This window comes from Cervus elaphus, chromosome 23 (assembly GCF_910594005.1).
Source record: "Cervus elaphus chromosome 23, mCerEla1.1, whole genome shotgun sequence".
NCBI lineage: Eukaryota > Metazoa > Chordata > Mammalia > Artiodactyla > Cervidae > Cervus > Cervus elaphus.
Window position 1 is genome coordinate 20918900 of NC_057837.1, and position 18443 is coordinate 20937342.

The window sequence follows — 18443 nt, forward strand, 5'->3', positions numbered from 1 at the left end:
GTCTTACTTGCTGAACTGCCAGGAAAGTCTCGGTACATGTATGTTTAGAAGGATGGACAGATACCTGTTTTGAATGAAAGGGAGATGATGTAGTAATGAAGATTTGAGATAATGATTTAGAAAGTTGGGATGGGAGTGGCATGTGAATGTCTTTGAATGATGTGCTCAGGAGTTTAGACTAAATTCCATTAAATTCAGAGGAAATGTTCTGACCATGACGAAGACAGCTAAGAATCCTGTATGATCATATCTGTACTAAAGTCCACATATGAATTTCAGAGTAGGAAGACATACATTTTGAGTTCTGACCCAATTTTGACCAATTTACTCTCTACATGATTGTTCTTAAGATTTAATGCAAAACAAGTATAATCATATATACATGTGTGTATAGAACTAAAGAACCTCTTGATGAAAATGAAAGAGGAGAGTGAAAAAGTTGGCTTAAAGCTCAACATTCAGAAAACTAAGATCATGGCATCCAGTCCCATCACTTCATGGAAAATAGATGGGGAAACAGTGGAAACAGTGAGAGACTTTATTTTTGGGGGCTCCAAAGTCACTGCAGATGGTGATTGCAGCCATGAAATTAAAAGACACTTACTCCTTGGAAGAAGAGTTATGACTAACCTAGACTGCATATTAAAAAGCAGAGACATTACTTTGCCAACAAAGGTCCGTCTAGTCAAGCCTATGGTTTTTCCAGTAGTCATGTATGGATATGAGAGTTGGACTATTAAGAAAGCTGAGCACCAAAGAATTGATGCTTTTGAACTGTGGTGTTGGAGAAGACTCTTGAGAGTCCTTTGGACTGCAAGGAGATCCAACCAGTCCATCCTAAAGGAAATCAGTTCTGACTGTTCGTTGGAAAGACTGATGTTAAAGTTGAAACTCCAATACTTTGGCCACCTGATGCAAAGAGCTGACTCATTGGAAAAGACCATGATACTGGGAAAGATTGAAGGTGGGAGAAGGGGATGGCCGAGGATGAGATGGTTGGATGGCATCACCGACTCAATAGACATGAGTTTGAGTAAACTGGGGGAGTTGGTGATGGACAGGGAGGCCTGGCATGCTACAGTCCGTGGGGTTGCAAAAAGTCAGACACGACTGAGCGACTGAGCTTAACTGAACTGAACTGATATGTACATGTATATATATTTCTATAGGTACACACACATATGAAAGTGCTTTGTAAATTATCAATGTTATAATAATATTAGTTTGGATCTCAACAATGATTTATTTCTTATCCACAAGCATGCTGTGAATTGTACTTATTATTATCATACCACTTGTTGATTGCTGGAAAGACATTTTCCATTCTCTGTGATTCTCCCATGAATTCTACTCTTCTTTTTATGCTAGTTAAGTACTCAGCTCCTCTCTGGAGTCATCACTGGTGACCCCAGTGTTACATCTCCTGTTATCACTCATCTTTCTTAGAATTCACTTATGCCATTCAGTTCTCCCATCACATACTGAATTATATTCTCAGCTAACCTCTAGTTTGCATTGTTGTTATTTATAAACTTTGTTAGGACAGAGATGTAGTCTTGGCTTCTTCTTATTTCTTAGTTTTTCCATTTGGCTTAGGATTTTATGTAATGAGTTATAATGAAAAATAACATAAACCTCAGTGTTAGATCCATTTGTGTCTAAATCCCAGCTCTGCCATATACCAATAATGTGAATTTGCACTTGTTAATTAATATTGGTGTAAAATCAAGGTAATATTTATTTTTCAATGTAGTGAGAATTAGAGATAATATGTATAAAATGCCCAGCATTGGTTGACATTCAATTAATTTTAGCTATGATAATGGTGTGAAAATGAGAGTCATTCAGCTGTGTATGACCCTTGGTAACCCCATGGACTGTAGCCCACCAGGATCCTCTGTCCATGGGATTTCCCAGGCAAGAATACTAGAGTGGGTTGCCATTTCCTTCTCCAGGGATCTTCCCAACCCAGGGATCAAACCCAGGTCTCCTGCCTCAGAGGCAGATTCTTTACCATCTGAGCTATCAGGGAAGCTACGATAATGAAAGTGATGACTATTAAACAGTGTTTTTCTTTTTAACCAACTATATAAATTTGGTTTTATATAGTTATTTACATAGTGATCCATGTTTCCCAAAGCATCTTAACGATCATTTATTTATATTTCAGAACAACCATGAAAGTGAAGTCAGTTTTAACAACAGTTTTAGTAATGGAAAATTTTTGTACAGGAAGGTTAAAAGAAGTGATTAAGACCAGACTTTGAATTCTATGAGTGGATCTTCGCGTGGTGAATTTGCCTGCTATGCTTAGTTAACTATTAGCAGTTAGCCTTCTCTCACCAAAACTGGAATTCATATTTCTAAAACTATCGGACATTTGCATATTTTCATCAAAAATTTTTGGTGCCTTGATTTTGTAGCAGACAATCTGAAAAAAAGAAAATGACTGTCTCCTGTCAATTTCTTTGTGTGTACATTATTTTCCCTTGTATTTTTCAAATACTTTGGGAGGAAATGATTTGTTTACCTTTGATTACCTTCATTACTTAAATTCTTTCAGCTTTCATTCCACTTCTCATCTCGTCTCCCTCAGTGTATGACTCTTCCCCCTTCTCTTTTTAAACACATCATGTGTGTGGTTCCATGTGTCAGTAAACTTCAAGGAAAATTCAGCATTATCCTTCTCCAGAGAGAGCACTTAAATACAGCAGATAGTTAATATTTGCCAATGTGTGCTTTGCTGTGATAATGTCTTGGTGTATGTATAGATGTCGAAGCCATTTATACCTCCTCCAGCTCAATTTTCTCATCTAAACAAAAGAATCCTGGTCTCTAATCCCCCTGGGAATTGAGATGAGGACAGTATAATACATGTTAATGTTATATAAAAATAAGGTGTTTCTATTATTATCTATTATGATACTAATCTTTTTCTTGTAAATAATAATAGAAGTGTATTCTGTCTCAAATTTTCCTCCTCTCCTGACTTGAATAAATGGTTAACTCATTCAGCCAATTTTTCATACCAAAAACCTTTAAGTTTTCTTGACTTTTCCCATACTGATTATTTACCTTTGAATCTACCAGAAATTTCTGTGGCCCTGTTTTCTTTAACATATTTCCCAATTTCAGCCATTTTTCACCATCAACTCTGCTACTCTTCTAATGACAATGTTGACAGCTCACAGGGGTTGAGTATTCACTATGTTCCAGGCATTGCTTACTTAATACTCATTCCAGTGTCTCTGAACCTACTTCATCCCTAACCATAAGAGCCTCCTAGTGGGTCTCCTTTTATGTATTCGTGCTACTCTTTCCATGTACCAATCAAGAAATTTTTTAAAATTTGTTTCTAGGTGGTATTCAGCTCATTTCAGTTCAGTCCCTCAGTCGTGTCCGACTCTCTGCGACCCCATGGACCGCAGCACACCAGGCCTCCCTATTCATCATGAACTCCCAGAGTTTACCCAAATTCATGTCCATTGAGTCAGTGATGCCATCCAACCATCTCATCCTCGGTCGTCCCCTTCTCCTCCTGCCTTCAATCTTTCCCAGCATCAGGGTCTTTTCCAGTGAGTCAGCTCTTCACATCAGGTGGCCAAAGTACTGGAGTTTCAGCTTCAACATCAGTCCTTCCAATGAACATCCGGGACTGATCTCCTTTAGGATGGACTGGTTGGATCTCCTTGTAGTCCAAAGGACTCTCAAGAGTCTTCTCCAACACCACAGTTCAAAAGCATCAATTCTTCAGCGCTCAGCTTTCTTAATAGTCCAACTCTCATATCCATACGTGACTACTGGAAAAACCATAGGCTTGACTAGATGGACCTTTGTTGGCAAAAAATGTCTCTGCTTTTTGATATGCTGTCTAGGTTGGTCATAACTTTCCTTCCAAGGAGTAAGTGTCTTTTAATTTCATAGCTGCAGTCACCATCTGCAGTGATTTTGGAGCCCACCAAAATAAAGTCTGCCACTGTTTCCACTGTTTCCCCATCTATTTTCCATGAAGTGATGGGACTGGATGCCATGATCTTAGTTTTCTGAATGTTGAGCTTTAAGCCAACTTTTTCACTCTCCTCTTTCACTTTCATCAAGAGGCTCTTTAGTTCTTCTTCACTTTCTGCCATAAGGGTGGTGTCATCTGCATATCTGAGGTTATTGATAGTTCTCCTGGCAATCTTGATTCTAGCTTGTGCTTCTAAGTTTGTAACTAAATTCATTGTATTAGGCTCTCTTTATCCTTTGATTCCATCTGTTTACCCATTTGGTCACTTCAGTTCTTACTGAAGAGAAAGTATTAAAATGCCAATAACATGTACCTTACATACAATGAAATATTAATCATAAAAAGAAATGAAATTGAGTCAGTGTTAGTGAAGTGGATGAACCTAGAGCCTGTTATACAGAGTGAAGTAAGAAAGAGAAAAGCAAATATTGTATATTAATGCATATATGTGGACTCTAGAAAAATGGTACTGATGAACCTGTTGCAAGGGAGGAGTGGGGACACAAGTGTAGAGAACAGACTTGTGGACACAGCAGAAGACGGAGAGGATGGGACGGATTGAGAAAATAGCACCAATCGTGTGTAAATTTGTACTTTAGCCTTCTTATCCTTAGTTACCACATTTGAAAATGGAGGTAATGTTTCTTATAATGTTATTATGAGGATTAGAGATGATATTCATAAAATGTCTAGCACAAAGCAAAGCATATAGGAGGTGATTGATAAACAACTAATTTTACCATTTACTTTAAAATTGCTCTTCACTCATTTTAACCATATTTTAGTATATATGCATGCTCATATATTTAATACTGTCATATGTATATACACAAAATTATACACATATATATATAATATGTGTGACTTATGCAACAAATATGTAACAGACATACACACAGACATACACACAAAAGTACTGAAAACTAGTTCCACCCTAGGTGGACAATACATATTTGAAGGAAAGGGAGCCTATATTTTAATCTTGTTTTAAAAGGATTTTGCACTCAACTCACTATGAATGATATATACTAAGTAAAAAATACATAAACGAAAGCAAATTCAAACATGGTTTGGTTTATCCCAGTTAATTTTAGACATAATACACTGAACAAATGGGAGTAGCATTTAGGCACACAAATCCTGTGGATTTGCTTTGCTTCCTATTAATAGAATTTAGCTTAAATGGTCTGTTGTATATTTCCCTTTGAATTAGATAATTGCCTCAGTTTCGTTACATAGAATTTTTGTTAACCAGGTCAACAGGGTTTACAAATGGAAACTGCTTTGTTATAGGATCAAATTATATAAAGGTAGTATTAATTTGGGATTGTGACTATAATTAATTCTGCCTATAGAAGTAATAGGTAAATCTTTGCTTAAAGTATTGAAAATGTATGTTTTGAACAAACTGAATAGCTACTGTCACTATTCAAAACAAAAGGAGAAAAACCCAGAAGTATTTGACATTTTCATCACAGCAAAATAGGTCCGAGGTGACTGACTCTGTATAATTTTCTCAGTCTTGTATCTCAGAGTTCATCAGTTCAAACATAGTCCGTGCCTGTTATCCTTGTCCAACAACCAGAATAGCAAGTCATTTTCCACTCAGCCATCTTCTAGGAGGGCTTCCCTGGTGGCTCAGTGGTAAAGAATCCACCTGCCAAGCAGGAGATGTGGGTTTGATCCCTGGGTCAGGAAAATCCCCTGGAGAAAATGGGAATCCACTGCAATATTCTTGCCTGGGAAATCCCATGGACAGAGGAGCCTGGTGGGCTACAGTTCATGGGGTTGCAAGGAGTCGGACACGACTTAGCAACTGAGCGTGCACTATCTTCTAGGAAGCTCTCAGTCATCACTATGCTCTCCTCTTTGTTTTACTCAGTTCATTCATTCATTCACTCACTCATTTTTTTGTTCAGCCAGCAAACGTATAGTGAGCACTTTGAAGTATGTGTCTATTTCAGCCCCCGTGGACCCTACTGACTGGCGGTGGAAAGAGTCAAATGCCAATAACCACGCAGACACATATAACACAGAGTTATGAAAAGTCCTGTAAAGAAGAGCTGCCTTCTTTGAAGGCAGGTTATAACCTTTGAAGAAGGTTATAATAGAAGGATTTGACCAATCAAGGCTTCTTGCAGGAAGTAGAGATTGATGATTTTCAAAGGGAGAGTTGTTGAGGCAGGCAGGTGATCCAACTTGTGTAAAGTGTCTGTGGTTGGAGGGGCTGGATGAAGGCCAGTAGGCTCATGGTGGGAAGTTGAGGGGAAGAGCATGATCAGAGAGGAGGCTGGAAAGGTGAGCTGCAAACAGACCTTGAGTTGATTCTCTGTCACCTTAGCAAACTTGGCCTTTCCCCTGACTGTGGTAGAGCACTTCATTCCTTATAACTCCTTTTTTAAAACTAAAATTGAATTCAGTTCTCCCTTAATTTCAACATTTCTTCCATAGCCATATGGAGTAGAGTGGGTTCAGTGTCCCACTTCCCATAAACCATGGTGTCCAGAAAATTGTCAACATTCTTGCTACTAACTCCAGGCTAATACTCCTCAAAGGAACTTCAGTCTGTTTGGGATTTCCCAATTATAATATACAACTATAGCCCTTTCTTTAACCTAGGTTGAAGCCCTGGTGTGTTCAGGCCTTCGTTCTCACCAATTTCTTTTTAAAATAAAGCAAACTTTCATTTCGTTACATGCACACAGTATTACCAAAAAGGAGCAGAAATTAAAAAATTTTCTTTTGACTTTAGTCTTTGTTTCTATTTCCAGAGGAATTGTTCACTGCTTATGTATCTTTCCAGAGACAGTCAATAAATATACCAGCACACATGTATGTTGAGGCTGTGTATATATTCCTCTTTTTCACTTTAAAAATCTTATTGTTCATTTGCAGCCAAAGTAAATTTCAGGTGCATCAAAGGTTTGAAATCTTTTGAAAAATGAAATCTTATACTAATCATACAGTCCTGGAAAACATATGGAAGGTTTTTATTTAGTATGGGATTGTCAAAAGTCATAAAAGGAAGGATGGAAAAATTTGACTGCATAGAAGTACAAAATACAATTTTCCTAAAGTGATTTCGATCTTGAGATTTAACTGTAGGTCAGACTTGTAGCTCTAGCTTTGTCTTATGGCAACAGCTCCATTTGCAGTGTCTTAGATAAAAGTAATTCTCCTTAAATACTCAAAGTCCTCTACTTGGTACCCTGAAAGACAGTAAAGAATTGTTTTACATTTCTTGAAAGCAAAAATAGGACTTCAGAAAACAGAGATGCTTAGTGATCTAGCTCATTCCTTTATGTTACTAAGTATGATACTCTCAAAATCAAGGTATATAAATCATTCACCACCAAGACATTAGAAATGTTCTCCAAGTCAGAATTATTAAGAAACATGTATCTTTACAGGTTCCTTTGTAATTATTTAAGTGTTCTTCTAAGAGAGTTAGAGTTAATTGAAGGTGAGTGTGCAATGTTAACATAATATTTCTCAAATGTTAAGTATTAAAACTGAGTAAAAGTTGAGGAATGAACTGTTCTGACAGTGTATTTTGAATGAACATGAGTGGTAACTGTGTTAGTGTAAATTTCATCGTTTTGATCAAGACTGTTTGAAAGTACTCTTTGAATATTTGGATTGCTACTATTTGGAATGAAGAAGTGGGAGCCTGCAGGCACAATATTTTTATATTTTGTCCAGCTGGCAATTTGTTCCCAGTTGAGGGCTGAGTGAGCCTTTAGCTAGTAAGCCTTGCCCAGGAAGCACAGAAGTACAGAATGCTACTCTTCTCAGCTAGGGCCTCAGCAGTACTGCAGTCACAGCCAGTTGGAATCACGTTAGAATTCCACGTTAAGCTGGAATCCTTAAAACCTACAGGCCTTTTTTCTGCCTAGACTTCCCTCCATGTTTCTCCTTCATTTCTTATTGCAAATCACAGTTTCTCTAATTTTTTGTTGTTGTTGTCTTTCATTTGTCAATTCTTTAAGGCCACCACTATTTTATGGAATTTTTTCCCCACATGTTATCTCCATGCTAATAACATTAAAGTAGATCCCACAAACCTTGATATTTTCAAGTTTTTGCTGAAAATTACTAAAGGGAAGTATCAAGAGGCTTAAAAATAACAAATAGGAAGGCCTTTGAAATCTTTTAGCATCTCCCAAAGCAATTGGTCTGCCATGGTTTACCTACTGCAAAGACAATAACCAGAAAGGTTTTATTTTCTAGCCTCATATCACCCAGAAGGTTTGGTTGCTCCACTGAACTCTCTTGCCGCATAAACAGAATTGCAAAGTGAGATAAAGAAATGCATCTCCTGACATTCAGGACCTGGTCTGGAACTGTCAGCTAGGCCTTGAGGTTGTTATGAGCTGGTGCTTCTCCTGTTTTAGTGTAAACAGTTTCACAGAGCATAAGCATCAGACATAGATTTTCCCCAAGTTTCTAGTTGCTTATGGCTGGAGAATAATTCTATACCTTCTTACTCTTTCTTATATATGTGGTTAGAGCCAAAGTCCTCTCATTACTTAATTTGATGTTGAAATTATTTCTGATTTGACCAGTAATTCAGCCTTTCATCATAATGATGTAATTGTTTTGAGCACTTTTCTAATTTTTGGCACACACAAAAAATTCCCAGGCTCATCTTTGACCTTCTTTGCCTTAGGCCGAAATAGACCATTTTTCCAAGAAGACCTAGTTCCTTGTAATGGGGAATAGTATTTAAATATTGTAGAGTTTGGGACAGAGAAGTGACATTCAATTTATATAAAATATCTCCATGATTTTTCTTGGTAAATATTTTTATTGAAGTATAGTTGATTTATAATGTATTAATTTCAGCTGTAGAGAAAAGTGATTTATATAGCTGTGTGTGTGTGTATACATTGCATTCTTTTTAATATTCTTTTCCATTATGGTTCATCATAGGACATTGAATACAGTTCCTTGTGTTATACAGTAGGACTTTGTTGTTTATCCATTCTATATATAGCAGCTTTCATCACCATCGTTCTTTATTGCTTAATATACCATACAGGGAAGTGGTAGGGTACAGAGATCAGGAAGGAAAGTGTTGTAATAAAATCCCACACAGAAAATGATAGTGGCTTGAACCAAAAGCGGTAGTAACATCACCTCTCTTTACAGAGTAGGATTGAAAATTGACAGAATTCACTGAAAGATTATATATGAGTTATGAGATAAAATACTATATATGAGTACAGTATTACATATAAATATATTATTATTATTATTATTTAGAGAATGAGGAAAGGAAACGGGAGAGAGTTATGCTGGTTAGGGGATAGGACCTGGATGAAGATTAGGGGCTGATATATTTGGGATCTTCTACCAACAGGGGGAGCACCCGGGCTTTCTTAGAAAACCTCATTTTGTGAGTAATGCCATCCTGGTGTGTTGTCTGGTGTTATCAGTCTTAATATCTGAACCAAATTTTGGACAGCCGTCTACCTTGAAACTGAGGATAGTCCCAAGCTCTAGGAGTTGTAGTAATAATATATGTAATATTTTATCTCATAAATCTTATGTAATCGTTCAGTGAATTCTGTAAATTGTCAGTCTTATAATTAGAATATATCTTATCACCTCTAAGACTGATGACACCACATACATATCAAGATGCTTTGAAAATTTCCTGGATGTAAAACATATGGGGAAAGGCTGTCAGTCATTAAGTCATACGTTAAAAAGTGGAGTCAGACTTCCAATACAGAGCTCCTTATAAGACGTTTTTCTCTCCAAGCAACTGGAGTTATAGAGTTGCCATTAACACAGATGGAGAAGACTGTTCAGTGAGGAAGTTTGAAGGGGAAGAATCAGATTTTGAATTTAAGCATATTAAGTTTCAGAGTCTCTGAAGTTTACATGGGAGTTTTTTAAATTTTGTAATTTGTTCTTCCTTACAAAATCAAGGGCTTCCCTACTGCTCAGATGGTAAAGAATCTGCTTACAATGCGGAAGACCTGGGTTCGATCCCTGGATTTTCCTTGGAGGAGGGCATGGCAACCCACTCCCGTGTTCTTGCCTGTAAAATCCCCATGGACGAAGGATCCTGGCAGACTACAGTCCATTGGGTCACAAAGAATCAGACACAACTGCGCGACTAAGCACAGCACACAAAATTAAACTGCCTATCAGGACGGTCACTGCCTAATTTAAACAGTATTTTTTTCTGTAAAAATGAACACAGTTTCATCAGATCCTTAATATAAATCATTTAAAGATATACACCCTACTTTTAGGTAGCTGATTTCTTTGGACAAGACAATAGGCATGGAAAATAATTTAGAAATAGTTAAATAATATTAGTTGATAACTTCCCTTGAATTTACCAAAAAATGCTGCTTATTGTTTTATGGATAAGAGCACATTATCGCAGTGAAATTTTCTTTATTAACCTAGAGAGCTGTCTGTTCAAATTAATCTTGTGTAATATTTGAATTATTGTAATTTAAATTATGCAGATATTTATGTTTTATAAATGTAAAACAGTGGTTCACATTGTGACTACCTTAAAATATTAGCTATATTGATTGTATAATATTTTGCCTCATGTTTCCACTTAGAGACATGCCCAAATTATTTTCTTGTGTGTTTTAAAAGAATTAGATTTTAGCTTGACCCAGTTGCTTTGGAGAAAAACATCTTCAAAACCAGTAAATTTGCTTTTATTCCCCAGACAAATTGAAATTGACAGAATCAATACAAATGTCAATAATATAAAATCAAATGATCTAGTAATTTCTCAGGTTCTCAACAGATCCATGAGAAATAATGCATCTGGTAGTCAACACCAGTGTTTCATCCCTCGGTGATCTTGTGTCTTATGGTAGTAGACCTACCACTCTTCTTCAAGTCAATGGATTTGAAAAATAATTCTGAAGACAACAGACCTGGATCCAAATTGCACTATTCTTCTTGAAAATTCAGCAAGTCACTAAATATCTATAATCCTCAGTTTTCTCATCTATAAATGAGAGGGTTAATGTAAGTGATCTCCATTTCTGTGTAGTTCAAAAATGCTTTAATGTTACAATTCTCAGTCAAGTTCTGTAATTGAAACAGCAAAGGTCTTTTGTCTTACCCTCCAATCTGCCAGCTGAACTGGGCACCTAAATAAAAATAGTTTAATCTTACACTGCAAGAAAGGAAAATGTTAGCAATTAACCTAGAAGACAAGAAAGTTTTGTTAGAGATAGAATGCATAGTTGAAATTTGTTTTCAAAGGCATTGCACGTATAAAGGCCATTTAATTAGGCAATCTTGAACGTGCAGTCCAAGAAGAGCTTAGCACACAAAGTGGCTGGGAATTCTCAGCACCAGTTCTTCCCCGTTAATCTCTACCCGGCCTTCCATTCCTTTCCTGCCACTTCTTTCTTCCCTCTTAGCCATCTGTTTTCTAAAATGTGAGACTGATTGAGAACATAAAAGCTTTTCTATGAGATTCTATCAGCAGCAGTTTCCAATTCTCAGAATACCTTCCATTAAATGTCTGAATCACCTCCTTCCTCTAATCCACACTAGTCTTCAACCTCCAGACACTCTCTCCGGCCATGGAAACTCCCATCTAAAAATGAAGTAGGAAGTGGTATTACCAGGTCCTCTAACTGGCCAACTAAGGAGGAAGGAAAACAAAAATTCAAGTACTATAGAGTCACAAAGCAAATGGGAAGCTGACGTCACCACATCAAAACTTTTCCTACTGAAATATTGTCAACCACGGTGGTTATGTTTTATTGAAATATTAGAGCAGGATATTTATCACTTGGCTGTGCCTATTGAACTGGTTTATTATTTCCAAAACAGATTAACTAATTCATTTGACTTATATTTACTGATTGCCTGTGAACGTTCAAGCACTCTTCTAGTGATAGAAACTAGAGGTCCCCAACCTGTTTGGTACAAGGGAACGGTTTTGTGAAAGATAATTTTTCTGTGGAGGGAGGATGGGGGTATAGTTTCCAGATAATTCAAGCCCATTACATTTATTGTACACATTATTTCTATTATTATTACATCAGCTCCACCTCAGATCATCAGACATTAAATCCCAGAGATTGAGGATCCCCAATATAAACAAGTCTGTCTAATTAGTTTAACTTTTTACTATTATTTTTTTCTTTTTTTTTGATCAGTAGACTAAAACTCATCAAATATAGGAATGATCCAAGTCACATAACTGATGACTAATTAGCATCAGTTCAAACTCAGGCATTCAAAAGCATCGTGCTTCATCTTAAAGTTTATAGAAAAGTCTTTATGGATAACATTGCTTTGTAGGAAAATTGCTCCTTAAGTTCCATATAACTATGAAATACATAAGCATTTTGGAGGAAAAAAAATCTGTTGGAAGTTTATATATTAGTTGTATATTCATGACCCTGCTTCTGAGGAAGTGTGATATATGTTTGGCTTCTGATAAATAATGGAGTGCATGGATACTGATGGAATGTACCTTCAAATACCCCATGTTACATAAGTTCTTACTACCCTGAAGATCTCGTTTCAGGATTAAAAATAGAAAGCCTCTCTTTGGTTTTCAGATCTGATTTATCTCTTTGAGGATAGCTCACAGGACATGCTGCATTTGAGGACGATTGGAGTACATTCCTAGATCAATAAAATGATTTCATTTTGAATGATGCTTGTGAATGAGCTATAGACCAGAACCCTAGAGGAGATTACGGGAGAGAGAGGCAGAGGTCAGACACCCCAAACTCCTAAGAACACCATGTTTTTTCACATATTAAAGGGAATCTACTCTTCCTACTTTTTAACCTCATGAATGTGGTAGGAGTGTTTCCTCATCCTTTTTGTTTGTTTTTTTTTAGGTTACTGTCCACTTGGCTATCGGGAATGTCAGAATGGCAAATGTTTTAAACCGGAGCAGAGCTGTAATTTTGTAGATGACTGTGGAGATTATACTGATGAAAATGAATGTGGTGGCTCCTGTACTTTTGAAAAAGGCTGGTGTGGTTGGCAAAACTCCTTGGCTGAAAACTTCGATTGGGTTTTGGGGGTTGGCTCTCCACAAAGTCTAAGACCCCCCAGAGACCACACACTTGGAAATGAAAATGGTAGGTTATCAGGTTGTCCCAGTTACTCTAATCTGATTCACAGTGAGCATCACATTGTCTTTCCTGAGAGCATCAGAGAGACCACCGTGGTGCCAGGTCAACTAAGTCAAACATTTAATGAGTACCTTTGTCTCCCAGGACTGCATAGCAGACGGCCTCAGACAGGGTGGTGTTAAAAGCAGACATTTATTGTCTCACAGTTTGGGGGCTAGAAATCTGAAATCACGGTGTCAGTAGGGCTGGTGGTTCCTGTTGAGGACTTTGAAGGAGAATAATCTATTCCTTGCCTCTCACTAGCTTCTGGTAACTATGGATGCTACTTGGCTTGTAGTTGGGACTCTCTTCCTGTCTTTGCGTTGTTTTCCCTCTATGTATGTCTCTGTGTCTAAATTTTTCCTTTTCATTCCAATAATCTTATTAGACTAGAGGCCACCCTCATGACTTTATTTTAACTTGATCATCAGCAAAAACCCTATTTCCAAAGAAGCCCACAGTAACTGGGATAGAAGTTAGGACTTTCACATCTTTTTGGGGGGGACACTATGTAATATATAACAATGAGTAATTAAAATTGAATATTGCTTTGATAATTGTAGATAGATGATAACATAGGCTGCCCTCAGGTACCTTTTCGAAATGACGCATTTGTAATCAATAACCTTGAATTCTACTATTCATTTGATCAGTGGCAAGTCATGTGACTTTTCAGATTCTCCAGTCTCTCCTCTGTCCAGCGGAGATAATAAAATTTGCCCTGGAGTTGTCAAGATCGAGGGATATGGTCTGTATTTGGGGACAGGCAGTTAGAAAGCCCTAATGGTGCTATGCAGATGTAGCTGTAAGATCATCTCTGTGAAGGGTGCTTGGAATGGCTCATTTTTACAGTGAACTGAACCTATTTCTCAGATTCTTTGGTCAAGGGGCAAAAGACATTAGCAGAATAAAGAAGGGATCTTGAATTCCTTGCTGTTACAGTGTAGAATAAAGGTGTTTAAATATTGAAGTTTCACAGGCCTATGATAAAATAGGGGCTTCCCTAAAGAGCCCGCCTGCAATGCAGGAGACCTGGGTTCGATCCCTGGGTCAGGAAGATCCCATGGAGGAGGGCATAGCAACCCACTCCAGTATTCTTTCCAGGAGAATCCCCGTGGACAGAGGAGACTGGTGGGCCATAGTCCATGGGGTCGCAAAGAGTCAGACATGACAGAGAGGCTAAGCACACAGCACATGATAAAACAGAGCTCTCCAAGCCAGACCAACCATGCCAAAGAAAGGAAGGTCTGAGTCCCATTCTAACTCAGCTCTACATACGTAAAATGTTTTGGACATTTGGATAAATAAGCCAAAAACTCAGTATCTTTCCTTGTATGTTGTATATTAAAATTCTCAGCATTTTATTTGTGCACTCAAAAGGTGACTTTTTGAAAGCATGTCATATTTCTCTATTTACATTTCATAGACAATCTTCGCATTGTTTCACAGTAACTGGATAGTTTGGGGAGTCCATGAAATGATTTCTGTAACTGTCTCATTGAGTCCTTGGCATAAATATTCTGTCAGATCAGTTCATCTGCACACTGTGAAGTACTTTGCTAAAAGCACAGACAGTTGGAAATTGTTCTGTCAGTGAGCTGGAGGCAAGGCTATTAGATTTCCTCTCTCTTTCAAGTAGAAACATCTTTGGCAGTTGAGATCCTATGAAATGTAATTAAAAACCCTACGATAGAAAAACTAAAATGATCCTCTCCATGTTATTTTGGCATGGTCTGAATTTCATCTTGTTCCCAGGCCACTTCCTGTATCTGGAAGCTACTCCAGTGGGCCTGCGGGGCGAAGAAGCACACCTCAAGAGTGGTCTGTGGCAAGAATCCAGCGCTGCCTGCACCATGAGCTTCTGGTATTTCATATCCACAAAAGCCACAGGGTCCATTCAGATCCTCATTAAGGTAAGATTTCAGTTTGTGATGCCTCTGAGCTTCACGAAGTTTCCTACGGGCAGCACATGGCCAAAGGGAGTTTATCACAACTCTGCTGACCTGGCCCTGGGAGGCCTCCTCCCATCAGAGGGTGATGCTGCTTATGGTTCAGATGTTTTGGGGAATTCGGTAAACTGGGCACTGGAACCAGCTTTGAGCTCAACATCATACAACCATCACACAACGCGTTGTAACACAGGTTGTACCTGACTCCCCGAAACTCTTTGTGGTAACAGTTAGTCTAAGACCCACAAGTTTCTTCACTCTATTTAGATATTTCCTTGCCCATCCTCCTCACTGAAAGAATCTAGATGATTTATACATCTGAAAGGAGAGTAGCTATCCATTGTAATTAATATATGAACGATCATTAAAGAAATTAATGTGAAACATTCTGGTCCTAAGTACAGCATACAAAGGACAGGACTGCTCAGGAGAATGATCAAGGTATGATTACATTGAACCGCTTATTAACTATGACACAGTAATGCATTTTCTTACTGTGGGTTAATTAGATGTTTCTGACAGGGCTTTAATTTAGTTTAACAGAGTGACAGTGTTTGGGGAGCAAAATAACGAAGTATATATTAATATTAATGAGACTTGGTTCGTATACTTTGACTCTTTGGCAAGTTCCAGCAGCAGCAAAAAGGAGGGGTGTGTGTGTATATGTGTGTGTGTGCATGTACACACGTGTGTGTTCATTTCAAGAATCTCTTTAGAATTCCAAGAAAGCTTACTCTGAAAACATGCTTTTGGGGCCCTTGCTGTTTTCTCACACATGGGCTTTGGTGAAGTGCCCCACACTGATGGACAATGCCTGACCAGAATATCAAAGGCCTCATTTGTCTGAATAGCTCATGGCTGCATAGTTCATGTTTTATCTGAAACCTGAGTTAACTTTATAATTTAGGAGCCTTCTATAATAATGCAGAAAAGCCTGCCTAATAAAATACTTGCAGAAAATACCACAATGATTTATTCTTATATTTAAATATGGAAACTTACTGAAATACAGTGCTTAGAGTTCTTAGAAGAGTATTTTCCAGTACTCTATTGAATGTGATTCTGGGTTATATGGTCTGTACTGTTAAATAACAAAACTTCAAATGAGTAAATTTAAAGATCAAATTGCTTTGTTGAACGATTCATGAATTGGGCAGCATCCCATGTGGCAGATAGAAAGGAATTCTGCCAAGTTATAGAAACAAAAAGGTTTTCAAAGGCAGAAAGGGTGCAGGAAAAGGAAATTATTAGCCAAAAAAAAAAAAAATGCATTGTTTCAGGGAAGGTCCCCTCCTAAGGAGGATGGTAGGGTTCTGTTGGACAGATAACGTCTCTAGTGCTGACTAGTTAAGATTACATTCCTGAGGGAAGTTGAAACTGCAGTTAAATTAGGTATTATGTCTTAGTTTGCTGTCACGGTGCTTAGTACAAGTGACTCCATTTTGAGCAAGTTGTCAAAAGTGCCATGTGAAGGGTTGGATGCATTGGATTTTGCTTTTATTACTTGCTTCACTCATATTTACATTTCTCTTCTCTTATAGTAACAAGCTTTACATTACTACAAAAAACTTTACTATAAAATTATACTGATTTGACATATATGTCTTCCTATCAAGTCACATTGAGCTCCCATATTCCTCCCAATTCCTTTGGACATTTAACAGCAACTTTAAAGACCTATATTCCTATTGTATTTAAAAAGTGCCTGTTATTATTTACTTACATTTATTACAAAGAGAATTCTTTCATACCATATATTTTATGTTCGTGAATTAAGGCAATCATTTCATTTTGGTAATTAACACAATACATATTTTTGATCATCATTACAAAGTACTGCTTAGGCTCCTGTCTGTGTGGAAGCATGTTGGATTTCACCTCACTCATTAGCTGGAAATCGTCTTAGCCAGATGGCAAACACAACAGGGGTATGAATGCTACCTTTTCTTTCTTTCTGTACTCCGTATCCTTTGACATGGTCCCAATATATGCATATGGTGCCCCGGCCCAGTCTCCTCTATTTTTTCTCAGGAATGCCTCCTTCTGTGTTCCCATGTTTTCCCTCCACAAGTCCAGCACAGTCGGGTAGATTCAGCCTTTCACAAATCTTTCCTTGACACTTTTGCCAACCATGACTATTCCTTTTGCAAGTGTCCCTCACAGTGCCAGAAATTCTTCCTGATGACTGACTGTTCATTTATATTTATACTATTTCAATAGATACATCATTACATACTCAAGGCAAAGCCTTGAGACTTAGTTCTTATGTCTGTCTCAGCTCTTCAGAGAAGGGACTGCAGGATGAAGGGATTAGAGGAAAGGAGTGGTGCTTCCCCAAAGGAGCCCATCACTGGGCTCAGGACAACGATTGTTTGGGATAATCCTTGCGAAGGAGTGGCCATTATGCATTACGTGCATGACATTAAAGTCTAACCTGGAGAATCTGCAATCTAGGTCTGAAATATATACATGCATCCAGATGCAAAAGGTATGCAACCACTGACCAATAATTTAATAACAATATAGTCCTAAAGGGTAGTGTTGTTGATTACAATTCATAGCCACAGTAACACCTACTGAGTCATGTCTTTTTCTGCATATAATAATAATTCATTTTTCTTTTTAAAATTTATTATTTTTATTTTTAAATTTATTTTTAATTGAAGGATAATTGCTTTACAATGTTGTGTTGATTTCTGCCATATTACACCATGATTTGTTTCTAAACTAGTATGTTTGCTCTTGATATCATCTATCATTTTTACCTACCTTTTAACTCATACATTCAGTATGAAATTTCTCATTAAGTTTTAGTCTATTGCTTTTGAAACCATCTAAGATTTTAAAAATATGAAACAAATGCTCAGGGGTAGAGTTAGATTTCCACAGCATGAAAGTTAACTTGTTTTTACAAATATATTTAATTTTACACATTTTTCAAGTCACTTTTTTCTGATGGAATTAAATAATGATGAGTAATACGTCGATTTTAATATGTTAAAAAGAATTGAGGGAATTTTAAAGTTTACATGAGTTTGCTAAACTGTTTTCATAGGTAGAAATTCTAGTCTCATCAAGAAACAAAAGGACTTTACATCTTTTCAACTAGTCTTGTGAATAAAATGCAGAAACACCTGCTACCTGAAGGGCATTATTGTGTTTTGGACCAACTCCATCTGTGATAAACTGTTGATATTTTAATCAAGCTGACTTCATGCTGTAGGGAATTTGAATCTATTTGACTGAAGGTCTTCAGGACTATCCATTATGCCATTGTGATAGAAAACATGATGTATTCAAGCCTGAAGTGGAGGAAAATAATGTATTTCAGGAGAGCCCTCCTGATTATAG

The 18443-nt window shown here is 37.4% G+C and overlaps 1 protein-coding gene across 1 annotated transcript in view; it reads left to right on the top strand.

Annotated features, from left to right (window-relative positions):
- Positions 1 to 18443, top strand: part of MALRD1 (MAM and LDL receptor class A domain containing 1) — a 515151-nt gene that overhangs the window by 245162 nt on the left and 251546 nt on the right. The window contains exons 27-28 of the mRNA XM_043884605.1: positions 12865 to 13110; positions 14899 to 15056. Coding sequence (XP_043740540.1) covers positions 12865 to 13110; positions 14899 to 15056 — 404 coding nt within the window. The remainder of the gene's footprint in view (positions 1 to 12864; positions 13111 to 14898; positions 15057 to 18443) is intronic.